This window comes from Triturus cristatus, chromosome 4_1 (genome assembly GCF_964204655.1).
Source record: "Triturus cristatus chromosome 4_1, aTriCri1.1, whole genome shotgun sequence".
NCBI classification, from domain to species: Eukaryota; Metazoa; Chordata; class Amphibia; order Caudata; family Salamandridae; genus Triturus; species Triturus cristatus.
This window is the reverse complement of record NC_140585.1, coordinates 498,782,900-498,810,037: the sequence shown is the minus strand read 5'-3', so window position 1 is coordinate 498,810,037 and position 27,138 is coordinate 498,782,900. Positions and strand designations below refer to the sequence as shown.

The window sequence follows — 27,138 nt, the reverse complement described above, 5'->3', positions numbered from 1 at the left end:
TCCAAGTAGATGAACAAAAAATTCAGATTCTGTAGACTTTCATAAGGCGTACCCTGGTGCTTCAATAGTCCCAAATGTTCAAGCTTTCCAGACCAAATGTGTGACGAGCAAACTTTTTCCTACTTCTCTGAGTCACTGCTGTTACTGTTACTACAGGCCTGAAAATGTTTCTTCAGGTAGATAGGTGTGCCATTGATCGCCCACTATTTCCAAGATTCAGAGAAGAAAATTACAAACAGCAGTCAGGATTCTGCTGGTCACAGCGGTTGGACCTTGTTTGTCATTGTGAGGTAAGGAAGAAGTTAATTTCCTCAGTATTTGGAGCATGCTTTGAGTTTCTTGGATTCAAGACTTTACTGAATACACCTCTCTTCAGGTGGATGGGAATCCTAGGTAGATGGGAATTATTCCGGCAAATAGAAGGTAGTTTTCTCTCTTTTTCTGGCTCAATCAGATCTGTAAATTAAAAGTGGTTCTGCAACATTTCATAAAGGGAACCCTTAGCTGTTAAAACGCTTGCCAACTGCCGGCCCATCTCCCTGCTACCCTTCCTTATGAAAGTCATGGGGAAGCTAATGAACAAACATGTAGTCGCCCGCCTCAACAACAACAACCTCATTGACACCCTCCAATCAGGCTTCAGACCCAACCACAGCACTAGAGTCACCCTCATCACTGCCATAGACGATATCCAACTGATCATGGACAGAGGAGACCTCTGCCCTGATCATTCTGGATCTATCCGCCACCTTTGATACCATCTCCCACCTCATCCTCATTTAACGTTTACATGATGCCGACATTCATGTTCCAAACGCTCTGCTGGATCTGCTGTTTCCTTAGAGGCCTCAGACATTTGCTCAGCTGACTCCTTTCATCTCGGTAGCCTGCAAATTCATCTTCAGAGTACCACAAGGAACCCCCATCAGTCCTACGCTGTTAATGCCTACATGGCCTTTGCTGCAACAACATTTGTGCACACAGAATTAACATTATATCCTGCATAAATGACACCCAGCTCATCCTTGCCCTCTAGCAACAAAACAACAAACACCTGAACCTACTCCTATGCTGCATTTCTGAAGTCGCCAGATGGATGAAAAACAAATGCCTAAAGCTCAAAATAGACAAGACGGAAGTAGTCGTCTTCATTACAAACACCTCCCTATGGGACTCCTACTCGTGGCCTGCAGATCTCAGACCCATACCCAACCACCCATTGAATGAACAGTGACATAATAGTTCAAAACCAGCTTGCTATGATAGGCCATAGGAACGGAGTCTGCGCCTCCTTGTTTGCACAAACCCAGGATGCTCAAGAGGATTTTTAAGTGTCTTCTCTTCTACCGTCACAAAACAGTCACCCAGGCCCTCATCATCAACATGCTGGACTACAGCAATGCACTGCACATCTAGGATTACATGCCCAAATGACCAGGAGACTCCAAGCGATACAGAATTCAGCTGCCAAACTCACACTCCAACTTACTCTCACACTCACTTCACTCCAATCCTCAAAAAACACCACTAACTCCCCATCCACACACTGCACTCACTTTTCAAACTCCTCAATGACACATGCAAAGAATTGCAATACATTGGCCCCACCTACCTTAACAATCGTGTTAAGATCCACATATGCACCCAACACCTCTGCTCAGTCAGACTCCTACTTGCATACATCCGCCACATACACAGAACCAGATCTGGTGACCTTCTCCTACCTTTCTTTCATAGCGTAGAACAGCCTACCCCTGCAAATCACAGCTTCCTCCACAGTTCTTGAATTTCACAAGAAAATTAAGACATGGCTCTTCAACTAGTGTCGGCCCTAGCTTGGCCCACGATGCTCCTGATTTTCAATGACATAATATACCATAACATAACATAACATAACATAACATAACATAACATAACATAACATAACATAACATAACATAACCAAGACCCTCTGAACACACTTAGGTTTTATCCCATTGTGACTCATTTCCTGCCCCAGCTAAGATATCTGGGAGTTTAGTGTACCTCTGAAATCTATCATGGTAAACCTAATCCCTACTTAGAATTTTCACCATCTCTGTCTAGACCTCTCCCAATGCAAGTCTGTTCCAACCCCAGAGGATCAAAGAAAGCGCCCTTCTCTCATGAGCACATCTGCTGACACTCCATATCGTTAACTGTCATTTTAGTCTGTGAGTCAAGTACTTTGAGTCCCAAATCCAGGCAGATGTGAAAGGAAGATCTTTGTGACTTGGGCCCTTCAATATGAGGGGGCTTCTAGGAGAAGGTGTTGTGAAGGGAAACAATTACCTTTGGGAACCAGGGGCCTCTGCCACAACTTAGAAATTACCAGCACAGACTGGTCAGTTTAAAGACAGAGATGTTAAAAAGTCAACTTTGCAGCCTATAACATAAACAGCATTTTTAATAACTATCTGCTGTGATTGATGATGTTTGTTACTTCGCTAACGATATACTTATAGGGTTATTGGACAGTAGGTTTTAACAAACTGCACACTTTGAATGTTGGCAGTTGGCTGCAGCCACTTATTCATAACATGGAACTTAGACTATGTTAAATTCAGATCTTAATTTGAGCCAGTGGTTGCAGGTGGGGCCCATTAGTATGCATTTTTGGGCACTGGCAGTTATAAGGATGGACGCAGAATGCGGCACACATGCAAAGAGGAAGTATCAAGGAGAAATAAAGATATTTCTCCTCAATACACCAAGGCTGGGTAGGTGCAACATTTTGGTGCAAACCCAGTAATGTAAGGTAGGGCAAGGTGCTCGTTAAGTTAGTTTGTAGGTGAAAAGTGACACAAGAGAACGCAAATATGGATTTGTGTGACCTTCTAAATGTCACTTAAGCACTTGCATTGTCTTGCGTTGATTTGCATTATGCAAGGACAATGCAAGTGCTTAGTAGAACTTGGCCCTGATGTTGAGAGGCAGGATTCCTTTTTCCTTTTCCCTCAAACAGAACCCCTCATGAGGCAGAATGCTGACATTGGAAAAGAAGTCTATCCCAGTGCTTGGCCCCACAGAGCGGTGGTGCATCGTTCATTACACCTCAACTAGTAAAATAAACTCCTTGGCTTGAAGGGGTATCACAACAACGTCTATTGGTCACACAGCATGCAGTAATTACAGCCTTTTATATTTGGAAGAAATTAGATATTTGCTGTACATCTATAAAGTGGGGATTACATTGAAATCATTCTTGTGACTGAAGAATCAATAATACAATATAAGCCCTATCAATGGGTGTCATTTGTTAGAGTGTCCACTGTACATATGTATCAAACAGCCTGCATTCTGTGACACAAAACAGTGAGCGTGAACAATGTGAACAAAGGGATGACGCAGTCCAAGTAGAGACAACTAGTGGGAGAAGATCAATTTTAGCAATGACTTGCATTGTAATAGTACACCACCTATTTGTGTTACTGCATGCAGTGCTTAATTTGAGCCAATGGTTTCCCCTGCTTGGCACTTAATTGTCAACACTGGCACTTACAACATTCTGCTGCATGGTGGCACTGTCTGTTTAATTTAAAGATGAGCACAACAACAGATGCTTATTAATTCAATATACATTGAAAACAATGAATAATACTTGCCTCCCAAACCATTCTTATAGCCTGAGGGGCATGGAATAGTCTGAACTGTAACACGTGTAGGAGTGTGACTGCTAGTAGTTTGTAGGTGCTGTCATTGGCAGCACTGGCAGTGGGAGTGGGTGGTGCTACTTGCAGTGTCCCCTGACGAGGGCGCTGACACTTATTTGTTTCACAAATGTAACACTGATGCATGTTTGTGATTGTTCTTTCCTTGTCAGGATGGGGAAGCCAAAGCTCGAAAGTTCAGATTCATCACAACACCTGGCTGCATTTTCCTGGGCACAACCTACGATGGATTCTTACCTTTGTCCTTTTGTTTGTTCACGTTTGCGAAATAGCAGAGGGAATCGCTTCAGATGGGTAAGCCACCATATTTACCTACACCTTTCATCCTGGGCACACCATGTGAAGCACCACAAAAGCACATTGTGTTAATATGTGTGCAAAACAAACGAGACATGGGTCAACAGTTACCTGTGTTTTTGGCAACGCATTTCTATGTAGCAACTTGTGCAACCTCCATGTCAGCTGCCAACGATTTGTACATCTCACCATCAAAAGTCCACAACAGCAATGCACCAATGTTTATCTACACTGGAAGAATCTAGTCAATTGGAACTACTACACGTTCCTCTGCAATAAACAGAGACAATGTAACAGAAACAGCAACATCAATGAAACAAGGACATTACATCGTTTCTTTCAGCATAAGAATGCTTTCTCAAATCAGGGAAGATGAGCAACATATGAAGACACATTCACAGACATACTCACACAGTAAGACCGGCTCAAAAGATCCTTAATGCTTCGCCTTCTACTCCTGTATCAAAATCTGTCCATTTGCAGGGATCAAACATATGGAGCAGCTGGGAAATTGTGTGTCCTAGACCCAAGTCTAGCAGGGGTCGAGGCTTATTCATGTACATCAAAGGTCATGCAAGTTGCACATGGATTTCTTATGAGGAACTGTTTACCACTAACAAAGAAATGTCCCAATGAGTTTATGGGAATCTGAATTATTCTCGTATTTTCATATTTAAAAGAATCCATCTGATTGGAGGGTCATGAAGCCAAGGTCTACAGTCAGGATTTTTGCAATGGTGGGGCATTCACTTGGAAAGTTTAATACGTATCTGCAACAACCTTTATTAGAATTTAGATTCTACAGACTTAATACAAAATTTAATCAAAACACAAGACTTTTACATGAAATTGCTAAAACATTTAAGCTCCACTTGTACATGCTGGAATCAAACTTAAATTACAGGTTTAGAACCATTATGTGCATATGAAGGGCACCATCAAACGAAGACATCTCCGCTTTCTAGCCTCAAAGGATCACTCCTGGTGCCTGGTTTCAGGAAATTGCGCTGTACAGCTGCGCTGTAACTTCAGTTCCAGACTTCCTCTCTAATATACCTTGGAAGTGTGAATATGAACCCATTTCCAGAATGAAGGGAGGAGGATTACAGGAAAAAGCATAGATCTGGACTGGATTACCCAGAATTTTACTGATAGCTGAGAAGGTTTGTCACGTGTTCTGAAGGTTTGGTTAAAAGGCAGGATTGGGCAACCTCTACCAGCCATTCCATTAGATCTTTTGTGAATCACTGCCTCAAATCAGCATACACAGCAGACATTTCTTTGAGTCTTACCTGCTTCCCTGGAAGTACAGACTCTGACTTGCTCATGGGTGACCGGCATACAACGACGAAACACAGCAGAAACAGCATGGCACACTGCAGGACAAAATAGGGGAGAGCGGTCACACAGCAAGAGCAAGTACAACCCAAAGCACTGGACTTGAGGAGAATTGGCAACAAAACATACATGCAAGAAGAAGCAAGCTGGGTGCGAACTGGTACAAATGAAAGGGAACCTTATAATACACCAGACGTTGATGTCAAGCTGTCTAATGCTGACTCAGCCTATATAGCGACGGAAACGTTCTCACTCTAAATCCTTCCTGGTCTGTGTATCTCCCGTGTTCCGCTCCCCTTCTATGCCCCGTCCTCCACCTCTCCCATAGACTTATCGCTGTTCTGTTCTTGCACCTGATGCATGTCACTGGTAACACTTTTATCTGTCTCTTACAAGAAGGTGTGAAGGTTTGCTTGGATAATGGATAATGGATAATGATGCTTCTTTCCCCTTTAACAAAGCAGAAGCTCGTTCATATGATATTTTCTTGGCCCCCAGCATCACGATGTTCTTGTTACACGTTTAGAAAGCATATTCTTTGGAAGATTGTTAAAACTGTAAAGTACACTAAGATACATGATAACATTCAAATGTCAGATAAATAAATAAACTAATACTTTAAAAATCGAGTGTCAGGGGTGCAGTTGCATCAGGGACCAGTGGAGTGAGGGGGACCACTATTTTATACAACTACACCAGGGCATGCGGGTCAGTTATCTTTATTGCATTTGGGCCCATGACAGCTTTGCTATGCAACTGACTAAAGCAGGTACATTCAGTTTAGAACTATAAGAAATTAGTTTACTGGTTGAGGGGAATGAAACCTTACTCAATCAGCAACCACCATCCTTGTCAGAGTGAAACACAAGCAATCCCCAAGTAACCTTGCTTAACCCTCTGGTAGCTTGGCACAGAACAATCAGGCCTAACTTAGAGGCAATGTGTAAAGTACTTATGCAGTACTTCAAACAGTTATAAAGTGAAAACACAACACAAGAAAAATTCCACACCAATTGAGGAAAATACAGCAGAATTTAATAAATGATTTCAGACCAAAATGACAAAATTCCAATAAGTAAAACTGGAGTAATGGAATTTTAAAGATTTTGGTAAAAAATTGTGCATAAAAGGACACAGCAACAACTAGGGTTATGTGGTCACTCAGGACTAGGACAAAGTCACAATTGGCGTGATGTCAGACTACAGGGACCAAGTTAGGCCTGCTGAACAAAGTACCTTAAATCTTGGTGCACGATCTGAGCAGCTTTGCTTTGTGACACTAAGCATCGTCCGGCATCAGTTTTGAGGAGCCATGAGAGCTGCAGGGCGAGGTCCTTCCTCGTGTTGCACAATGCTGCACCAGTTCTGAAGGAGCTGTGCGGTGAGGCTTTGTGAGGCTTCGTGTCTTATGGTGTCGTTTCACATAAAACTGGCAGCTGGGAGGCGAGGCTTTGAGGGCTCTGCGTCAATCAGCATCAATTCTGCTAAGGCTGGCAGCTGGGCAGCAAGGCTTTGTGGAGCTCTGCATTGCTCAAGGATAGTTCTGATGGAGCTTGCAGCTGCCCGGCTGAGGCTTTGTTGGGGTTTGCAGATTTGGTGAGAACCACAGCAGGGCTGGCAAGGCACCACTATCTTTAGTTCAAAACATCCAGGATTGGAGGGACCCCACTTTGGGGGTTAGGGCACGCAGAAGGCAGAGTCCAGGTGCAGGGTTCCAGAGAGTTGGAGCCTTTTCTGTCTCTGAGGCTCTGAACAGGAGGCCAGCCAACTAGCCCTTGGAGACAGTCTGGTGGTCCTGGATTCAGGATGCATGTTCAGTACTTCTCATTCAAACAGCAGGGAAGCAGAGTAGAAGTGCAGCAGGATAGCAATGCCTCCATGACGCCGGTATTCAAGAGAAGGCCCTGGCCTGGACCACATCCTTCCTCTCCGGCAGAACCCAGAGCGTCCGCCTCCCACCCTTCAGCTCAAAAATCACCAAGATCATCTGCGGTGTCCCACAGGGATCCTCCCTCAGCCCGACGCTGTTCAATATCTACATGGCACCTCTCGCCTACGTCGCACGACAACATAACCTCAACATCATCTCCTACGCCGACTACACCCAGCTGATCATATCCCTCACTGAAGACCCCCACACCGCCAAAGTCAACCTCCACAGAGGAATGAAGGCCATAGTCGACTGGATGAAGGACAGCAGATTGAAGCTGAACTCAGACAAGACGGAGGTCCTCATTCTCAGACCCACCCCATCAGCCTGGGACGACTCTTGGTGGCCCACATCGCTAGGCACAACCCCAGACCCCACGGACCACGCACGCAACCTGGGGGTCATCCTCGACTCCACTCTCTCCATGACCAGGCAAGTCAATGCCGTCTCCGCCTCCTGCTTCAACACCCTCCGAATGCTCCGCAGGATCTTCAAATGGATCCCCCTCGACACGAGAAAAACCGTCACCCAGGTCCTCATCACTAGCAGACTCGACTACGGGAACGCCCTCTTCTCAGGAACAACAAACAAGCTCCTGAGATGACTACAACGAATCCAGAACGCCTCGGCTCGACTGATCCTCAACGTCCCCCGCCGCAGCCACATCACACCCCACCTGAGAGGCCTGCACTGGCTCCCCGTCAACAAGAGGATCACCTTCAAACTCCTCATCCACGCACACAAAACACTACACAACACCGGACCCACTTACCTCAACAACCGACTCAGCTTCCACACCCCCACCCGAAGCCTCCGCTCAGCCAACCTCGCCCTCGCCACAGTCCCTCGTATCCGGAAAACCACCGCCGGCAGCAGATCCTTCTCCTACCTCGCCGCCAAGACCTGGAACACTCTCCCTACCAGCCTACGACAGACCCAGGACCTGCAGGCCTTCAGAAGACTCCTCAAGACCTGGCTCTTCGATCAGTAGCGCCCCCGCCCCCCAGCGCCTTGAGACCCTCACGGGTATGTAGCGCGCTTTAGAAATGCAGTGATTGATTGATTGATTCCTGCAGCAGAGCATCACAGCAGTCCGTCTTCTGAGTCTTCCACAGTTCCAGCAGTGAACAGAAGTGTTGGGTCTGAGGGTCCAAAATGTATACTTGGTTCCAGCTTTAAAGCTGGAGAAGGTCCTGGAGATTTTCACCCCAGCTTTTCTGGGGACACAAAATAATAGTGTCAAACCCTTTCTGAGTGTCCTCAGGCAGAGGCTTTGTGATGTCAAATCCTGCCAAAACCAATTTCCCCTTTGTCTCACTGTCTGGGACCAATACACACATTTCAACTGCCAGCTTCACTTAGTCATGTGATCCAGGATACAGGATGGAGACCCCAAATGGTTGGGACAAGAAAATTCCAACTTTCTAACAGTAGCATTTTCAGAATTGTGACTTAAAATCCAACTTTACCATTAAAGAGGTCTTTAAATTATAATTCTTTTGACACCAAAGTCTACATTCTTATCTGCTCCGAATTGAAAGTTACAACTTGTAAAGTGTAATAAGGTAAACCTACATGTTATCCTATGGGAGAGGTAGGCTTTGAAGTAGCGGAAAATGAACTTAATTTTTGTCACTACCAGGACATGTAAAAGTTAAAAGTACATATCCCACTTTTTAAATACACTGCACCCTGCCCTGCGGGCTATTTAGGACATATCCTAGGGGTGAGTAATGTGTGTCAAAAAGGAAAGTTGAGGCCTAGCAAAAGACTTATTTGGCCAGTTCCAAATGGCAGTTTGAAGTGCACCCACAGGCTGCAAAGACAGGCCCGTGACAGGTTTAAAGGGTTACTAAAGTGAATGGCACAATAAGTGCTGCAGGCCCACTAGTAGCATTTAATTTACAGGTCCTGAGTGCTGGTAGTTCTAATGTATTAGGGACATAAAAGTAAAATGTGGCAATTGAGTGTGAGCCAATGTTTCATGTATAAAGGAGTGAGCAAACGCAATTTAGCACTGGTTAGCAGGGTTAAAGTTCACAGAGTCCTATGGTTAACAAAAATGAGATCAGCAAAAATGGAGAAGTAAGTCAAATATTTTGAGGGTAGACCACCCACAGTTCTAACAACAACACATATTTTCACTATTTTTCTCTAGTTTATTATATGTTATTGCTTTTGTAAATTAGTAATGTTTGCTTTTAAATATTATTGTGGATGAAGGAGATTACAATTATTGAGGGGTAGAATTTTTTAGAGGATGTCTGCAACGATTCTGTCTTGTCTTGCATATTTATTGTTCAGTTCCTTTCCTTGGTCTGTAATTTTTCTGCAACTAGTGTTTTACCAAAATGTGTGCAACTTAGGAGTCAAGCTATAAAAAACGTGCATCAAAGTGTTAGTGAAAGCCTGGCAGACATTTATTGTGTAATTCACTTGTATCTCGTTTCTTTTCTTAGATATATGAAGTCTCGCCATCTACATCTCTTCATGCCAGCAATTATGGGCTTTGTAGCAGCCACAACTTCCATTGTCTACTATCACAACATTGAAACGTCAAACTTCCCCAAATTACTTTTAGGTAAGTTCAAGATAGAGGCAGCTGGAAAAGGAACCTCTTGTCTTCCAAGTGAGTATGTATGATTTACTCTTAAATGACATTTTATTTACTCTTGCACTGACAGAAGTCAGTGACACGCAATCATGAAAAAAAATATTTGTATATTGGGCCCAAAATAAGGAAGAATAAATATTTTACTAGTTCATTAGGAGTGGGCTGCTTTTTGGATATGGCAAGAAATGCTACGGCATTCATTCTGAGGCGCGGGAAGATCTGACTTGGATTTCACCAGTATTTGCGGCTGAATCTACATATCAAGTTATGCTGTCATTTCACACCCCACATTTTTCTGCACACAAATTCTTCCAGGTTCAAGTCAACCATGAGTCAACCTGCAGGAATTTGTGAAACGAGTTAGATTCGAGAGAAAACATGTAGAATTTGGATACCATAAAACTGATTCTGCGCTTTATCTCTAATTCAGATCTGTAAATTCAGAATGCAGCAGCAAAATTGCCACAGCAAAAAAACACTAAGGGTGGTAACAGATTAATTGCGTGGTATTTTTATTGCATCTAATTCTGTCGGTCGGAATGAGGGGCTGATAATGCAAACATGTCAAAAAGAGCACGTTTCACATATGCCTTAAAACATATTTGTCCCATTCCCACCCCCCTCAAAAAATCTTAATTATAAGCACACTTCGTCGTTTGTGTTTTATCAATCTCTGAAAAGCTCAGCTGGTACATTCTCGGAACATCAAATATGGAGATCTGTAGCATTTTCTAAGCAGTATAACACATGGAGAGCAGGACTCATGGCAGATTGATTATGCTGGCTGGCATGCAAATAAGATCATACTAAACATAATGGGTGTAGGAGTGAACCATCCCAACGTTCCAACTAGAACTTACAAACTGGGATATGGTGGACACTTTGAATCCCTTATATCTATCATGCATTGCTGCTGAAATTGAAAGTTGACTCTCAAATATATTTTCAGAAGCGTTCTATCAAGAGAATCCCATATATATCACAAAAAATGCTGTAATTAACACAGTGTATCCAAAAGAATGTGAAATCACGTAGTAATGCATAAAAAAACCTCTCACATATATCTAATAAAATCATCTCGAATGCATCACATAATCACTGCACCATTTACATTCAGTCTCCAATCCTGACATGCATCTCGAGAATATAATACTGGAAAAAAGAAAAAAACTTTGGCAAAGCAAATTGGCCTCAGTAGTAAACAGCTGAGATAATGGATTTGGCAATGCTTATTTGCGCAGACTTTCGACGGATAAGCATCAATCTTGGAATAATTTGTGTATTAAGTAAAGCCAAGATGGCCACCTATTCATATGGATGTGTGCGCAGGTGCCATGACGCATACGTGCACATGATTCATTAGGCACTAGCAGCCAGTTTGCAATTTTAAGTTTACCATTCCAACAAGGTCAATGGCCTTTTTCCAATGGCTAATTAAAAGTAAACAATGAAAGTGTGTGGGTGTGAAAAGACTGGGTACGCTGGCATCACTTTACAGCTGCCAGATCTTAATTAAAATAAATAAATACATACATAAATAAAATGACAATGAGCAGTGGGATAAGGAGCCCAGGGGAGGCAACTGATGAGTGGGGGATAGGGAGACAGAGAGAAAAAGAAACTGAGGTGTGAGAGGGGTCAGAGATGCAGGAGGAATAAGGAAAACACATGTAAGAAATTTGGTTACTGGTTGAGGGGGGTGAAACCCTACACAAGGAGGAACCCCAATCCGTGTACGGGTGAGGCACAAGCAAGCCCCAAATAACCTGTGCTCCACCATCTGGTAGCTTGGCACAGGGCAGTGAGGCTTAACTTAGAGGCAATGTGTAAAGTATTTTTGCAGCACTTCAAACAGTAATAAACTAACAACACTACACAATAAGGATTAAAAACACCAGGTTAGAAACGCAGAGTAATTTTAAATAAATAAGACAAGCCCAAACAACAAAAATTAAATCTGTAGAATGAGAGATATACGGATTTGAAGATTTCAGTAATTATGTTGCCAAAAAGCACAAAGTGGCAACTGTGGATATTTGGTCATGACAGACTGGGACAAAGTCACACGTTCAGTGTGACCGGTTGGAGTACAGGTCAACTCCAAGAACCAGTTAGGCCCGCTAAACAAAAGATACCGCGCCACTGATGCGTCGCGCAGCCAGGGCAATGCTTCAGGTCCGAGGTGCCGCAGAGCTCTGATGCACCATCCTGTTTAGTCGTCGAGGATGCATCAGCACTCCAGATGATGGGTCTGTTCCAAAGGGCGGCGAGGTTGCGATGCGAGAACCTGGTCGCACTCAAAGCTACAGTCGAGAGATTTGCAATGCGAGGGCCTGGGACGGTGAAGCTTCTCACAGAGGTGGATCTGTTTCAGACTGCAAGGTCAATGCAGACTCCTTGCGCAGGGAGAACCCTCACAGAAGAGGCAAAGTGCCAGTTCTGCTCGGAATTGTACTGCGCAGCAGAGGAAAGGCGTCAGCTCCGCTGGATCCACAGATGGGCTGAGGAGGAGGCCTGCCAACTAGCCCTTGGAGTCAGTCTGGTGGTCTTGGGTTCAAGAAGCAAAGCCAGTTCTTCTCTCTCAGACAGTAGGGAAGCAGAGTAGTGGGGCAGCAGGGTACCAGTCCTTCCTGCAGCAGAACATCACAGCAGTCCTTCTTCTGAGTCTTCCACAGGTTCAGCAGTGTACTGGAGAGTTGGGTCTGAGTTTCCAATATTTCTAATTGGTGCCAGCTTTAAAGTCGGAGAAGGTTCTGGAGGTTTTCACCCCAAGAGGTGTTTGGAATTTCCTCCCTTACTGCACTGCCCCAGCTTTTCAGGGGTCTCAAAAGACTAGTGTCAAACCCTTTGTGAGTATGCTCAGGCAGAGGCTTTGTAATGTGCAAGTGTGGTAGGTGACAGATCTGTCCGCCTATCAAGTCAGAGATGACCCATCCTGTCAACACATATTCCCCCTTTGTCTCACTGTCTGGTGGATCCAGAGATGGGTTGGCAGACAACCTTCAGGTCCACTTCTAAGGGTCCAGGACTGGGGTGGCACCACTTGGCAGGGTAAGAGTCACAGATGGCAGAGTCCAAGTGTTGGTTTAAGGTTGTTAGAATCTTCCCTGAAGTTCTAGCCAGGAATCCAGCTTACCAAACCCTTGGAGTCACTTTGGTGTCCTGGGTTCAACAGAGTCAGGTTCAGTCCTTCTCACCCAGATAAGAGAGGAGCAGACAGCAGGTAAGCACTGCAGGGCAGCAATTCCTTCAGAGTAACTGTTTATCAGAGTGGCAGTCCTTCAGCAGCACAGCAGTCCTTCTTCCTGGCTGAGTATCTACATGTCCAGAAGTGTACTGAAGATTTGGTGTCTGAGGTCCAGAATTTGTACCCAGTTGTGCCTTTAAGTGGAGAGGAAACTTTTGGAGGTATCCCTTTGAATTTTGCAGGCATCCTGCCTTCCCTGTCTTGTCTCCAGACTAAAACAGGGGTATGCAGCCATGTTGGGAGATTGTTGTAGTCTATTAAAGTGTAAGTAGGGCTGGGTCCTGCTCTTCCCTCCCATCCTGCTAGTGATGGCCAATCCAGACACATCTAAGCTCTCTGTTGTGTGTGGCTGTTTAGGTCAAATACGCAAAGCTCAACTGTCAGCTTTACCCAGTCATGTGAGCCAGAGACAGACTGCAGACACTAAATGCAAACTTTCTACTAGTGGCATTTTCAAAATTGTAATTTAAAAACTCAACTTCACCATGCGAGACAATTTTTCATTACAGTTCAAATGAGACCAAACATTATTGAGTTACTTGTTCTCTTTTGGAAGCTACAGCTTATTAAATGTAATAAGGGAATTCCAATGCTATCCTATGGGAGAAGTAGGCCTTGCAGTAGTAATAAACAAATTTACCAGTTTTTCACTACCAGAACATGTCAAACTTAAAAGTACATGTTTTAAAGACATCTCACCCTGCCCTGAGGACTGTCCAAGGCCTATCTTAGGGTTGACAAACATGTTTTCTCAATCAACAACTTTATTTTACATTTAAATAAATGCATAATGAGTACATAAAATCATAAACAAAATACCACATGTAAAACATAATTTCAACAATGTCAAATTCACAAGGGTAACAATACAAGTAAGGTGAGAGGTCAATAAAACCATTAAAATGATCAGAGCATTTCATCCGCAAATAATTGGTAATACAAATTTTAAAAGTGTGCCCCCTGTGCTGTAATGTTCTCTTTTCTAATTTTTAAGATGGCAAGTAAGAAGTTGGCGATCATGTAGCATACGTATGGGGTTTCCAATGATCGGAAGGTCTCAAAGGCCTGATTATGCGAATGTAAGCTACATTTTTTAAGCAGGGGGATACTGAATTGTTTCCTCTCATTCTTATAAAATGTGCAAAAAAATAATGGGTGCGAAATGGATTGACTAGAGGAGCCATCACAAGGATATAAAGACAGCTGGTTTGCCGAGTAAACTTGGGCTGGGTACCCAGCCATTAGCGGGATGTAATTCAGTTAGAATCTGACCAATAAAAAGCGATGTCTACTATTTGTAACAAATGAAAGATAAGATAAGTGCCCAATACTCATGGAAGGTGATGCTTGATATATAATAACTGTGGTTTTAGTTAGATTTTTTTCGCCACCTGCCATTTAGCAATAAAAAGTTATTTTAGTCTGGCTTTACAGAAGGATATGCACTCGGACGGCGAGTTAAACAAAAACTCTAAATCTAGTTCACTATAGGACTTTTTCATATAGGCAACCCATTGATTGAGCAAGCTCGGTCCAGAGATGAAATATCCTTTAATACCATTTGGTTTAAGGGACCAATTCCCTTTTCCATATTGAAAGTTAGGCTAGAAGCGGGGCCAGTTTCATGGTATCAGATATGAATGGAAAGCCTATTTCCTTGTGAACCAGAATATTTGGACAAGTGCTCGGAATGGACAGTAATCTCTTTAGAAATGTGTCCTCTATTACTTGTAGCGGATCAATATGTGGTGTTCCCAAGTTCGCTGCACCATATGATGCTATGGATATGGTTTTTGCAGAGTAGATTTCTAGCATTTCTTTGACTGGTTTATTCCCTATTTGTGTTGCAAACTTCCAAATGCTGGTTATGCTTTTGTTCATCAGTTGTGCTCTGTTCCTAACCATGGTAGTCAAGTTTAATTTTTCGTTAAAGAAAATTCCCAAATAAATAAAACTATCCACTCTGTCCAGCTTTCTGTAATTTATGTGGAAACCCATTAGCTTTTTTCTTCTTGTCCCTACCCGCAGCCATCACATAGGACTTTGTTTATTAACAAGTAAACCTAACTCGGCCATATAGGTGGAAAAGGTCTCAAGAGAGAGCTGTAGGGCCTTGGGGGTTCTGTCCACTAAAACTGCTTCGTCTGCGTAAAGCATGACTGGTAATAGTAGTGTACCTACCACTGGGACATCCTTGCATTTTTCACTCAGAACCTTAGACAATTTATCTGTATAGAGGGAGAAAAGGAAGGAGGCAAGGACACAGCCCTGTCTCTCCCCATTTTCAATCCTGAAAGGTTTTGTGCACTCCTCGTGCCTCCCGTATCAAACTACCACCTCTACGTGGCTATAAAGGTTCCTAATAAATGAAATTATGGGTGGGTCCACGGCCAGTGACTCCATGATAGACAATTGTTTGCCATGGCTCACGCAGTCAATGGCCGCGGACAGGTCCATGAATGCCAAGAAAAGCTGCCCTTTTTTTGCAGTAACATATTTTGCAGTAATTAAAGCAAGATTGAGGCACTGGTATATTGTGCCCCTCCCCTTCCTGAAGCCATATTGGGCGTCCGCAAGAACTTAATTTTTTGTTGCCCACTCTTCTAATCTATTTAGTAGCAGTCTGCCCATTAATTTTGCGGTGCTGTCCAAGAGGGAGATTGGACGATAATTAGCCGGGTCTGCGCCACTACCCTTCTTAAGGATTGGGACTTTAACAGTCTCCAGGACGGCAAGGGGACGACTTTGGCTATGGCGTTACATGCTATGGTCAGAACCGGGGCCCACAAAGATGTGTTAGTTAAAAAGACATCCAATGGGACCCCGACAGGATATTGAGATAGAGCAAGTTCTACTTCTTTTATGGCAAACTCCAATACTGATGGAGCACTTAAATGTCACGCTGAGGACTCTGCGGCTGTGACAGACTGTTCCTGGAATATATTTTGAAAATGATTTATCCATGTGGCCTCGTCTATGTGGAGGTCCATTGATGGCCGGTTTTCATCCTGAAACAGGGGACTGTTAACCACTTTCCAGAAAGAGCTGCTGTCTTTGGATAGTGAGGCTAGTCTCAGGTTCTCCCAGGCTTCCATGGAAATCGCCCTTTTTCTCTCTATCCTGATGGATTTATATGTAGACCTAAGGCTTCTAATATGATTTGGGTCTTTAGGTTGCGATTTGAGCGCTTTATGGAAAAAGCAGTTGAGGCTTGAGAGCAGTTTTTTTCAAACCACTTTGGTGAAGGGGATGTCTTTTGGGAAGCATAGTGAGTTATCAAAACCTTTATGTAGCTTAGGATACTATTAAGGGCTTCCACGGTTTGGTTGTCACTGGACAACAAGTTTAAACATAGGCAGATCTCCTCATAAGTGGAGGATACTATTTTAGACTACATTATGATAGGGTCCTGGCTAAAATTGGTTTGGGTATGCATTTAGCGCCCACTTTTTAAAGAAAATACCAATTAAATGTAAGATATAGTAGGGAGTGATCACTGAATTCAGAGAACACAACCTCAAAATGCTTAATGTTTCTACATGAAGACATAGTGGACAGAATAAAATCAATACAGGAAACGCCCCCTGACCGATGAAATGTTGCTGCTAGTTGTCCTGCGGTAGGGCATATTGGGTGAACAATTCCCAAATCCCACACCATCAGCAAGTTATTTAGGGCATTTCCGTAGATATGGTGAGTGAAATGAGGAGTAAAGTAGTCTTTTCCGTCAGTTACCCCACATATGTTACGGTCAGCATGATCTCAAATATGAGTATTAAAATCACCAGCCCACATAATAAATGGCGATCTAGTATAATAAAGAAGCAAACCCTCCTTAGTGTGCCCCAGTTCTTCTAACACTTCAGCTGGATTTATGAAATTATTGTTATAAAAATGATAGATCCGGATTCTTCTGTCCCCTAGCAACTATAATATGGAAGTAAGTAGAGCTATTCACAAAGTCTATCTTGTCAAAACGAAAGAGTATTAGCAACAAGTGTTATTAAATCCCCTTGTGCCCTGCCTGAGATTGAGGGAGTGGCTGGTGTAAAAAAAGAGTGATAGCCATTAAGAAAGAAAGGATTCTGTGCCCAGGTCTCCTGTAAACAAATAATGCCGGCATTGCGCAGCTCAGATTCCCAAGTCTGAAACCGGTCCTAGGATGCTTGTTTCCTGTCCAGGGAGGACCTGGCTTGGCAGTTCGGGCTGGACTATTCCCATGAGGCACAGGGTCAAGACTGATTTGCATATGGCCAGGTCTAAACTGGGGTGGCATGGTGAGCAAAAGAATGATGGATTTAATCCAGATCTCTTGACTGGGGGTGAATGTTTTGATTTGTTCTGCATTCCGTCAATCAATTGGTTGTCTTTTGCTTTCATTCCCAAGCCAAGCTGCATATTTTCATTTTGAAGCTGGCTTTATTCCATGAAAGGAGTGAGATCGCTCCTTCATCAAGAATAAACGGGGCCTCCCCCCTATGGGCAATAGATAGGATACTAGGTGAATCGTGTGAAACCAAGCTCAAAGTATCCGAGCCACCCATCCAGGCGGGGCCCGTGGCCCTAAGTTGGACTTCCTTAACTTCGGACCCTGATGCGCAAGGTGTAGGTAAAGGGTTGTGGGGGGGGCCTGAGTAAGTCGCAACTGTCCAGGTCCTCAAATGCAGCATATCTGTTTTCAAGCAGTATGTTATTGTTAACCAGCTGGGGGCTGCAGTGTAAGTTATTGTTTGCCTGGTGTCTTGATTTGTCGGTATTGATTTTAAGTATAGGTGGCAGTTTATAAAAAAAATGTAAAAATCTGAGACTGTGTGGAAGGTGCTGTCGGTAGTTGGAATAACAAATACCTCAGCAGCCAACGGTTATCAAAATTGAGGACGATACAGTCGTTATTAATTAATTTTGGCGCTAGGCCTACCCAGGAGATTCTCCTGCCCATTATCAGATGGTCTTGAATTAGATGCCCTATATAAGCGGCATGGGACAGCCAATGCAGTGCCTTTGCCGTCAGTTGTGCGGTAGATTCGCTTTGGGATACTCTGAGCGGTGGAACGGTTACCATAACTATCACAAAAGGACATGCCGCAGGAGGTAAATTCAAGGTCAAAGGGTCACTACTCTTTGTGGAGGTAGGGGGCTGTACACTAGCAATGTTAGCATTAGAGTTAGGGGCTGTGTGCGCGCTGGGGATAATGGCTGCGGGGTCCAGCTAATGTGAGCCTTTAGTGGGGCCAAGGGGAGCTACATTCAACTGTGCTATAGCTACTGAGATCTCAGTATTATCAGGGTGAATCCTGGCTAGGCTATGATTAGTTATGGCCAGATTTACCTTTTCTTGGCCCCGAGGCGGGGTATGATTTATAACACCATGACTCAAACTAATGTATGCTGGTACGTGTGCTGGTACTGCCAAAGCCCCAACTCCACCCCACCCCAGGGCTGTGCCCTCCAATTTTTTTGCCACCAAGTCAGCAAGAGTTTGTTCAATGGAATCTATGTGAGTGACAATTGGTCCTATTAGCTTTTTGAGATTTATTTCCACGTCCTTCCAGCTTAAGATAGATCTGGCATTGTTCTGTTGAGGGGCCGGGATAATTGTTTTGTCCTGCGCAAGATTGCTCTTTCTTGGATTTTTGGCTGTGGTAACTTGAGCAGCTTTAATTGGGGCTCTTTCCTTTTGACAGTGACAGTGGCAGTGATGATGACTGTCTTAGGTGATAGCTCAGTTCCAGTGATACAGCCTGGAAAAGATTACAGAATATGTTGAGGTTCACAGCGAATGATCTGAGCAGCCGTAGGGGGTGTAGCAGTCCGGCAGAGCATGGGTAAAAATTCAGATTGGGGTCCCCTGCACCGGCTCCCAAAGACAGCCTCCTCTCCACAAGCTCAATTTCATTGTCCAGGGCAGTAGTGGCTTTTGCCAGAAAGTGATCTAGTAAAGTGGTCGTTACCTCAGCCGTGACTGACTGGTTTGCTTTCTTCCTTCCCTTTCTCCTGCTGGTAGCAAATTAGGGACGTTGTTGGGGGGGGGGGCCCAGCTCAGCCTCTTCCTGGCTCCGACGGGCACAAGACGGGCCCATACTTGACCCAGGCTTTGATGGGGCGCGGCCGGCAGGCGTCCCACGTCGCGGGGGCATGTAGATGAATTTAAGCGCCTCTGGGCGCGGAACAGACGTCACTGGAAACCGGGGATTCTGGGGGATAAAGTCCTTCCCTGGCCCGGTCCCTGGATTGTGGTGCAGCCAAAATGCTGAGGCAGGGTTGCAGGCATTTATAATATCGCGGGGGCGTGTAGATGAATTTAAGTGCCTCAGGGCGCGGAACAGACGTCACTGGGGACCCGACATTCTGGGGATAAAGTCCTCCCCAGCCCAGTCCCTGGATTGCAGTGCAGCCAAATTGGTGAGGCAGGGTTGTAATCAAAAGGAAGGTTTGGGCCTGCCAAAAGATTAATTTTGTCAGGTCGACATGGCAGTTTAAATCACACACACAGGTTGCAGTGGCAGACCTGAGAGACATTCAGAGTGCTACTTAAGTGGGTGGCACATGCAGTGCTACAGGCCCACTAGTAGCATTTAATTTAGGGGCCCTGGGCACAGGATGTGTCACTTTATTAGGGACTCAAAGTAAATTAAACATGCCAATTGGGTATGAGACAATTCCATCATATTTTAGGGAGAGAGCACTGGCACTTTAACACTGGTTCGCAGTGGTAAAGTGTGCACAGTCCTAAAGCCAGCAAAAACAATGTCAGCAAACCAGGAGGTTTGAAGGCAAACGTTAGGGAGAAATCCACACCAAAGATGCCACGTCTAACACATGCCCTCCAAAATAGAGCTGAAAGAAAGGGAAAAAACAAAACAAAAGGAAAAGAAAAGGACATATACAAGTGTTCCCTCAAGTCAGCAGTTGAAGAATACAACTCATCCAGCCAGAATATTGTGAGACCGAATGGCTCCTTGGCAGGGTGGAACACCATTTAATCAAGAGCAGTAGCCTCAAATAGACCACAAAGCCACCCAGTAAGGAGCAGGGGGCTGACACCCAGCCCACTCTAAATATATGTAATTTATTAGAAACAATAGGTCTTAGAAATATAACTAAACCTTTCTGCAGCTGCAACCTAAAAAAGGGACAGACAAAACCAGTGAGACACATGCTGCCAAGGCTGTGATGATGCAAACAAAACTCTTTTCTGTTTTCCTTAATGTACGTTTATATGTGTATTTGTTATGTTAATGATTACACTTCAAAATGATTATGAATTATAGTACTAAGACTATTTCCTAGCACAAGACCACTGTAATGGGTTGCAGTGAAATCATAATTTTTGCTTATTGTCCAGCCATATAGTTCATCTTGAAATAACATGCCTCGAATGCCAGAGAAATCTCATATTGAAAAATGTATGGTACACATTGTTAGTGAAAGTAGAAATATGATTTAAAACACACAAATGATAGAGATGTCTGTGGCGTACAATAGTTCCTTACCCCAAATGTTCCACCCCATCTACAAGACCTTTGGAATCCCATGCATGTGCAGAGATGACATGAATGTAGTGCTCAAAGCTTAAGGGGGATTTAAAAGAGGCTAGGTAATGTGTCAGTAATGTCTGCACACCCTCTTACCCTTGTTACTTCACCAAGACACCAGCGAGAAGAAGTTCCTTTTCCTGGGTTACTCAGGTTGAAAATTCAAATGAGGATAGTGGAATTGGGGATCGACCAGTATTCTACAGCAAGAGAAGGCAACTTCAGGTTTATCTTCAACTGGTTACAGATGCACAGTCCATGGAGCACTGTCAAGAACAATATGAGATCAAAAACAGTTGTTAGGTGGAGCATTCGAGACCTCTTGTATATACTTTAGTATATACCTGTTATATACTTATATGTGTATGTACTATGTGGGCTCTGGAGATCAGCCCTAGGACTTGTCTGCTTCCGCTTAGGGACTTTTTTTTCTCTCCAACTGCCTCTGTTTAACTGTCTTGACATAAAACGATCAGCAAAGGTCAGTAAAATACCAGAATTGCTTTCTGTGGAGAGACTTTCTTTTTTTAATTTTTCTGGCAACTGCCTCTATTTAACTTTCTTGATAGAAAACGACTAGCAGAGGTCAGTAAAATACCAGAATCACACGCACCCGTAGACAATAATATTGTATTTTCATTGATATGACCACGAAGGCCCTGATTTTATATTAAAAACAGAGCTTTGGACTATACCAATTTCTGCTGAAAGGCAATATTTCTTTCCATATGTTCCCATACCTGACGTGTCACACAGTTTGGTGCTTACTTTCCTTCCATGTTAAAGAACAGTAGATGTTTCAGCACCCAGGCCAATGTGCTGCATAGTTAAATACATATAAGGTTCCTAAGGCGAGACCGATTGCATTGCAAATGCCTGTTTTTTCTGAGGTATCAACTAGAAAATACTTATTTGATATAGATGCTTATTCACAAACAAAGTAATAGTAAATTGATTAATATCGAGAAAATGTGAGTACATTTTAAATATACTTTTCAAACAAAATGGAAGAAACCTAAAAACATACTTTTGCAAAAGGGTGAGCACTCTCAGAATACTATACACTCTGTAAAACATCATATGACAAAATAGGCATTCGGAAAGAAGTGACATCACCCCTGGCCACCTCACCAACTGTGTGCATAGGTCTAGTACCACAATCACAGGGCTGGTAACCACTACATCTGCCACAAGAACTTCAAAATGTCAAGATTGAACAGTGCAGTGGAGGGGTGTGCTAGAGAAATCATTCTTAACATGGTGTCCGCGATGCCTACTCTGGGGGTCCCCGACTGTTTAGAAAATTAAATAATAGAGGCAGGATTGTGAGAAGGATTTTGATACTGTAGGATAAAAATTAAGTTGGTATCCCTATCTTAATTTGTCTGAGCAGAACAAGTACAAAAGGAAGCTAGTACAGACAACTGGTCACGCCATTTGATGCACTGGTAAACACCAACGAAAAGAGAGCATGCATTTGGAGCAAAGAAGGCAAGAGAATATGCTGGCATCAAGCATACCACTTTGCCTTTTAGAAATAAAACAACATTTTGAAATGCTACAACCTTCTGATTAAAATCTCGATTTCTGGCTATGTTTTTTCATGAATTAAATACAATATTTCATAATTAGTGTATTTGATGCACTCTTGTTTCTGTATTTTTGTAATGTTTTGAGGTTCAATTATAGAAATTGCTTAAGTGGGGTTCCCAGATTCAATAGTTACTCAGTGGGGTCCATTGAAGTCAAAAGGTTAAGAAACACTGGGGTAGAATAGTTTAAATGCAGTAACATGTTTTACTGGGGCAGATGAAAGTGAAAAGGATTTATGATTGCATGCACGTTTCACATTTCTCCTACTGTTTCCGAAATTATCCATTTTGTATACATATTTTTCATTTAGACTGTAAGAGGATATAACGCTGCCATCTGTTTACCATGCTGAAAAGAACATCTTAACGCACTTATGAAGCTATAGTGTGGGATGGCAGGGAGGCTAGCACAAACTAAATGATGACAAGGCAGGTCCAAAAAGATACAGGAAGCGCTCTTTTATTCTTAGAAATGTGACTCATGACAAATGGCAAAACCAGTCAGTTCGAGAGTCAGCAGCATATGAGAACAGAATGCATGTTAACTCTAGAACTCACAGAAACATTCCAGATGGTGTAAAATATATTAAAGACACAGTTATAATCAACACACTACATAACTACTACATTGCAATGCTACATCACCACCCTACCTACAGACAACAACAAAATAAGGATTTAAATGAACTTAAGACAAATCATGATCCAATAACCCTCCAAGTAGTTTGACTTCATGGGTACTACAGTGCTGCATAACATACACCCTTGTTCTACATCCATTTTCGCTGCAAAAACATCAGATCTGGTCTCAACAACCAATGGTTGCTGATCAAGCATCACAGAACCATATTGTGACACTGAAGACTCGGAATAAGTGACTAACATAGACTCCAAGAAAAAGACTCCAAGGAGAAGTATCCAATAAAGATTCATTCACATCTGAGCTAGTGTTTTTAAAGATTTCAACTTGTCAACTCGTAATAGGAAAAAGATGACACCAACCCTTTCCGTACAAAAGCACAGAACTTTTGCTTACTTTTACCATTTATGCCAGGACAGTAAACCTAGATTCACTGTTTTAACTTTAAAAGGTTTCCCACAACAAAATACACATTTTTCACATCTTTCCTGCATTCAAAATTCTCTTTCTGTTTGCTTTGTTTGAGCCAACACTTTCCTCTATAGTTGCATCCTGTTTGCTATTCCTATTTAACCAAGTCTAGATTTTGGATACTGTAAAATTGAGGTTAAAATGAAGAGGAAGAGCCTCCGGGTAGTAAAATGGTAGTTAAGTTTATTCCAGTAAAAGTGATTCCATCCATCCAGCAGTTGAAGTCATATGCAACTGACAGCAAACTGCAGAAGCATCACCACACCAGGTTCTATCACCATGGTGCACCTTTCGACATAAGCAAGGTGACTACAATAATAAGTAAATATGTGAAATAAGTAAAGGCACAATATGACACACCTACTTTGACAGCAGTAACCATCACTGCTTTTCTTTGATCATAACTTATTTTACGTGCCTTTATTCTTTCACTTTCTTTGAGCCTCCAATCACTATCAGAGGCTTTCACACCTCTTTTAGATTCAGTGTAAATGATCCAAAAAGGAGCAACCAAAGTGTTAGCACTTCTTCCTTTAAGTAATTCAAAGGGTGTGCGAACAGTTATGGCATGGGGGACACCATGTCAATTTCAGCTTTCCTTATGACTTGCTTTTTCCAATCTAAACTGTTTTGTTTGGCTAAATCAATGGTCTCTTTTAAAACACAGTTGAAGCGTTCCACCATGCCATTGCTCTCGGGATGATGAAGAGCACTCCTCTTATGTTTGATGGAACACTTCAACAAGAACTCCTCTATTTCATTGGAGACCAATTGCGTTCCATTATCAGTTAGTATGACCCCAGGTAGCCCTTCTCTCCCAAAAACCTCCCAGAGAAACACTATCACATGTTTAGTATCAATGCACTTTGTGATTTTTACTTTCGGCCACCTGGAATGTAAACCAATCAACACAAAGACATAACTCTCACAACCATTTCCACAAATAGGCCCCAAAATGTCAAGCGCTAACTCTTCCCATGGCTTCTTTGGCCGTTCCCTAATAACCATGGGTTGAACCTAGGCTTCTGCCACTTCTCACTCATGCAACATGGTATGCAATCCCTCACAAGTCCATTCCTGGCCACCAATATGTAAGTCTTAATCTTTCCCTTGTTTTAGACATCCCTTGATGACCTTCATGTGCCATCTCAAGAAGTTCTTCACAAAGTGCAGTTGGTGGAACTAATCTAGTCCCCCTAAAAACAAGGCATTCTCTCTCAGATAATTCGTCCTTCACCAGCCAATACTTTTCACAATTACCTTTCACTTTCTTGTCCCATCCATTCTTGAGTAATGAGGTTAACTCAAGAAATTCTTTATCAATAGCACACTCTTCTCGCCATCTGCTTTCCTTTATTCCACCTGCCTCAATAGTACAAACCCATTCATCAAGGTGATCCTCCTCAGCATTGTCGCTATCATCACTTTGTACCACCAACCTTGACAATATGTCTGCAACACTGTTCTTAGCACCTGGTAAATACTCAACTTTGAAATTATATCCCTGAAGTGCTACAACCCATTTAGTAATTCTTCCTGAAATAGCATCAATCCCTTTTTTATTAAAAACTTGACAAAGTGGCTTGTGATCAGTCCGTACTTCGAATCAAACCCCATAACAGATCCTTGAGTTTCTTCATGGCCCAGTTCACAGCTAAGTCCTCTCAATGACTGAGTATCGTAGTTCTGCACCTCTTAGGCTTCGTGATAGAAACAAAATGACATTCTCCGTGTCCCCATCCTTCTGTTGTAACACAGCCCCCAAACCTTTCATGCTGGCATCAGTAATGAGGACACCTCTTTTGGTGGGATCAAAGCTTTTTAACTTGGGAGTTTTCTTGAGCATACTCTTGACCGTAATGAATTCCTTTTCACAATCATCTGTCCAGATGAAATCCACACTTTTGCATAATAATTTCCGCATATTTACACACATTCCAGCAAAGTTCTTCATACATTTGCTATAATATTCTGACATCCCAAGACATTTCATTAGTTCCTCCTTATTGGAAGGAGAAGCTAGATTTTGAATAGTATTTATAAGTTCAGCCTTGGGTTGTACACCCTGACCAGAAATGGTGTGTCCAAGGTAATCTATGGATGACCTTTTGAATTTGAATTTGTCAATTCTTACTGTTAAATTATACTCCTGAAACTTCTTAAAAACCTCCGAGTATCGCATCATGCTCTTCTTCATTCTTCCCATAAACAAGCACATCAACTTGATATATTTTCACACCCACAACTCCTTTCAATACTCTCTCTAACGCTCTCTGAAATACAGACGCTGCGGACACAAGTCCAAATGGTAACCTAATGAATCTATAAGTGCCAAAGGGCGTGATAAATGCAGTTAGGTCTTTGGACTTATCTTCCAGTTTTACCTGATGATAGGCAGATTTTAAGTCTACGGTAGAAAAAACATTAGCTCCCTATAAAAGCATTAACATATCAGATATTTTAGGTAGAGGATACTTATCTATGATGACTTGTTAGTTTAATTCTCTGAAATCGATGCACAGACAAAGACTTCCATTCGATTTTCGAGCGGATACAACTGGTGCCAACCACCTAGTGCCTTCTACATCCTCAATTATGCTATCTTTTTTTAGTTTCTCTAGTTACCCTTTCATCTTGTCCCTCACTGATAATGGCACACTTCAGACCTTACCAGCTACAGGTATTGCCCCAGGAATTAACCTTATATTGTGAGCATAGCCACGTAAGCAGCCCAGCTCATCCTTAAAAACGTCTGGAAACTCCCTCCTGAGAAGAGTAGTAAAATCACCCTCACAATCCTGAGCCAACACATCATTCATTTGAAATTCTTCTCTCAAGATAATGGGGGGATCACTATTAGGGTCTAACATTAATCCAAGATCTCTCTGGTGAAACCATCTGAGAATGCTGTCGCTTTTTTGTGAAACATATATTTTTCCTGAGCATATCTGCCTTTGTACTCTATAAACCCAGAAAAATAACCCAATAATTGTATGGGTTCTCCCTCATCGGCGCTAGGTCTTATATCAGCTTTAAGCAGTTTTACAGCTTTAGCAAGTTTACTCATAAAAAATTGTTTTGATATTATGGTGATTTTTGCTCCCGAATCAAACAAGACTCTAGTTAACTCACCTTCAACTTTTATATCATCCAAGGGACCTTTCTTACGATTATCAGAGACTTGAGAAACAATTTGTCCACAGTAACAATCAGACTCATTGGCACTATCACTATCACTGTTGTCTGTAATAACCAGAACCTTCCCCTTGTTTTTCTTGACTTTGCAAACAGAGGTATAATGTCCTACCTTTTTTACATTTTGAGCAAGTCGATTTAAGTCCAGGACAGTTTTTTATCATTAACCAAGTGATTCTCACTCCCATATCTGTAACACTTAAGTCTTACATCTCTCACATTTGTTTTCTGTGCCTTTGCTAAAGTACCTTTCTTAAAATCTTTTTCTTTTGAATTCATTTTTACAGAATGAACACTGTTATCTTTGTTCTCACGTTTAGTAATTATATCCACACATTTCAAAGAGTGCTCGATCTGTTTGGTAATAGATATGACCTCCTCAAGAGTGGGTTCATCCTCTTAACTATATCATAACGGACATGAAGACAGAAAACACTGCTACTAGCGCTCTGCGGGCACGAAGAGTAGGGATGATAATGCACTAAATTTTCAAATAACAAAAATGTCCATGAATTATCACCACAAAAGTAATCTCGAAGTATCGTAGTGCCCGCACCTAAATCTCCCAACCTCAATGGATTTTATAACTT

The 27,138-nt window shown here is 42.6% G+C and overlaps 1 protein-coding gene across 5 annotated transcripts in view; it reads left to right on the top strand.

The window, feature by feature from the left end:
* ABCC9 (ATP binding cassette subfamily C member 9) overlaps positions 1 to 27,138 on the top strand; it is a 947,014-nt gene that overhangs the window by 112,615 nt on the left and 807,261 nt on the right. For 3 of the 5 annotated variants that reach the window (XM_085652729.1, XM_085652730.1, XM_085652727.1), the window contains exons 3-4: positions 3,842 to 3,983; positions 9,714 to 9,835. In XM_085652729.1, coding sequence (XP_085508855.1) covers positions 3,842 to 3,983; positions 9,714 to 9,835 — 264 coding nt within the window. The remainder of the gene's footprint in view (positions 1 to 3,841; positions 3,984 to 9,713; positions 9,836 to 27,138) is intronic. The other 2 variants (XM_085652732.1, XM_085652731.1) reach the window with 1 other exon arrangement.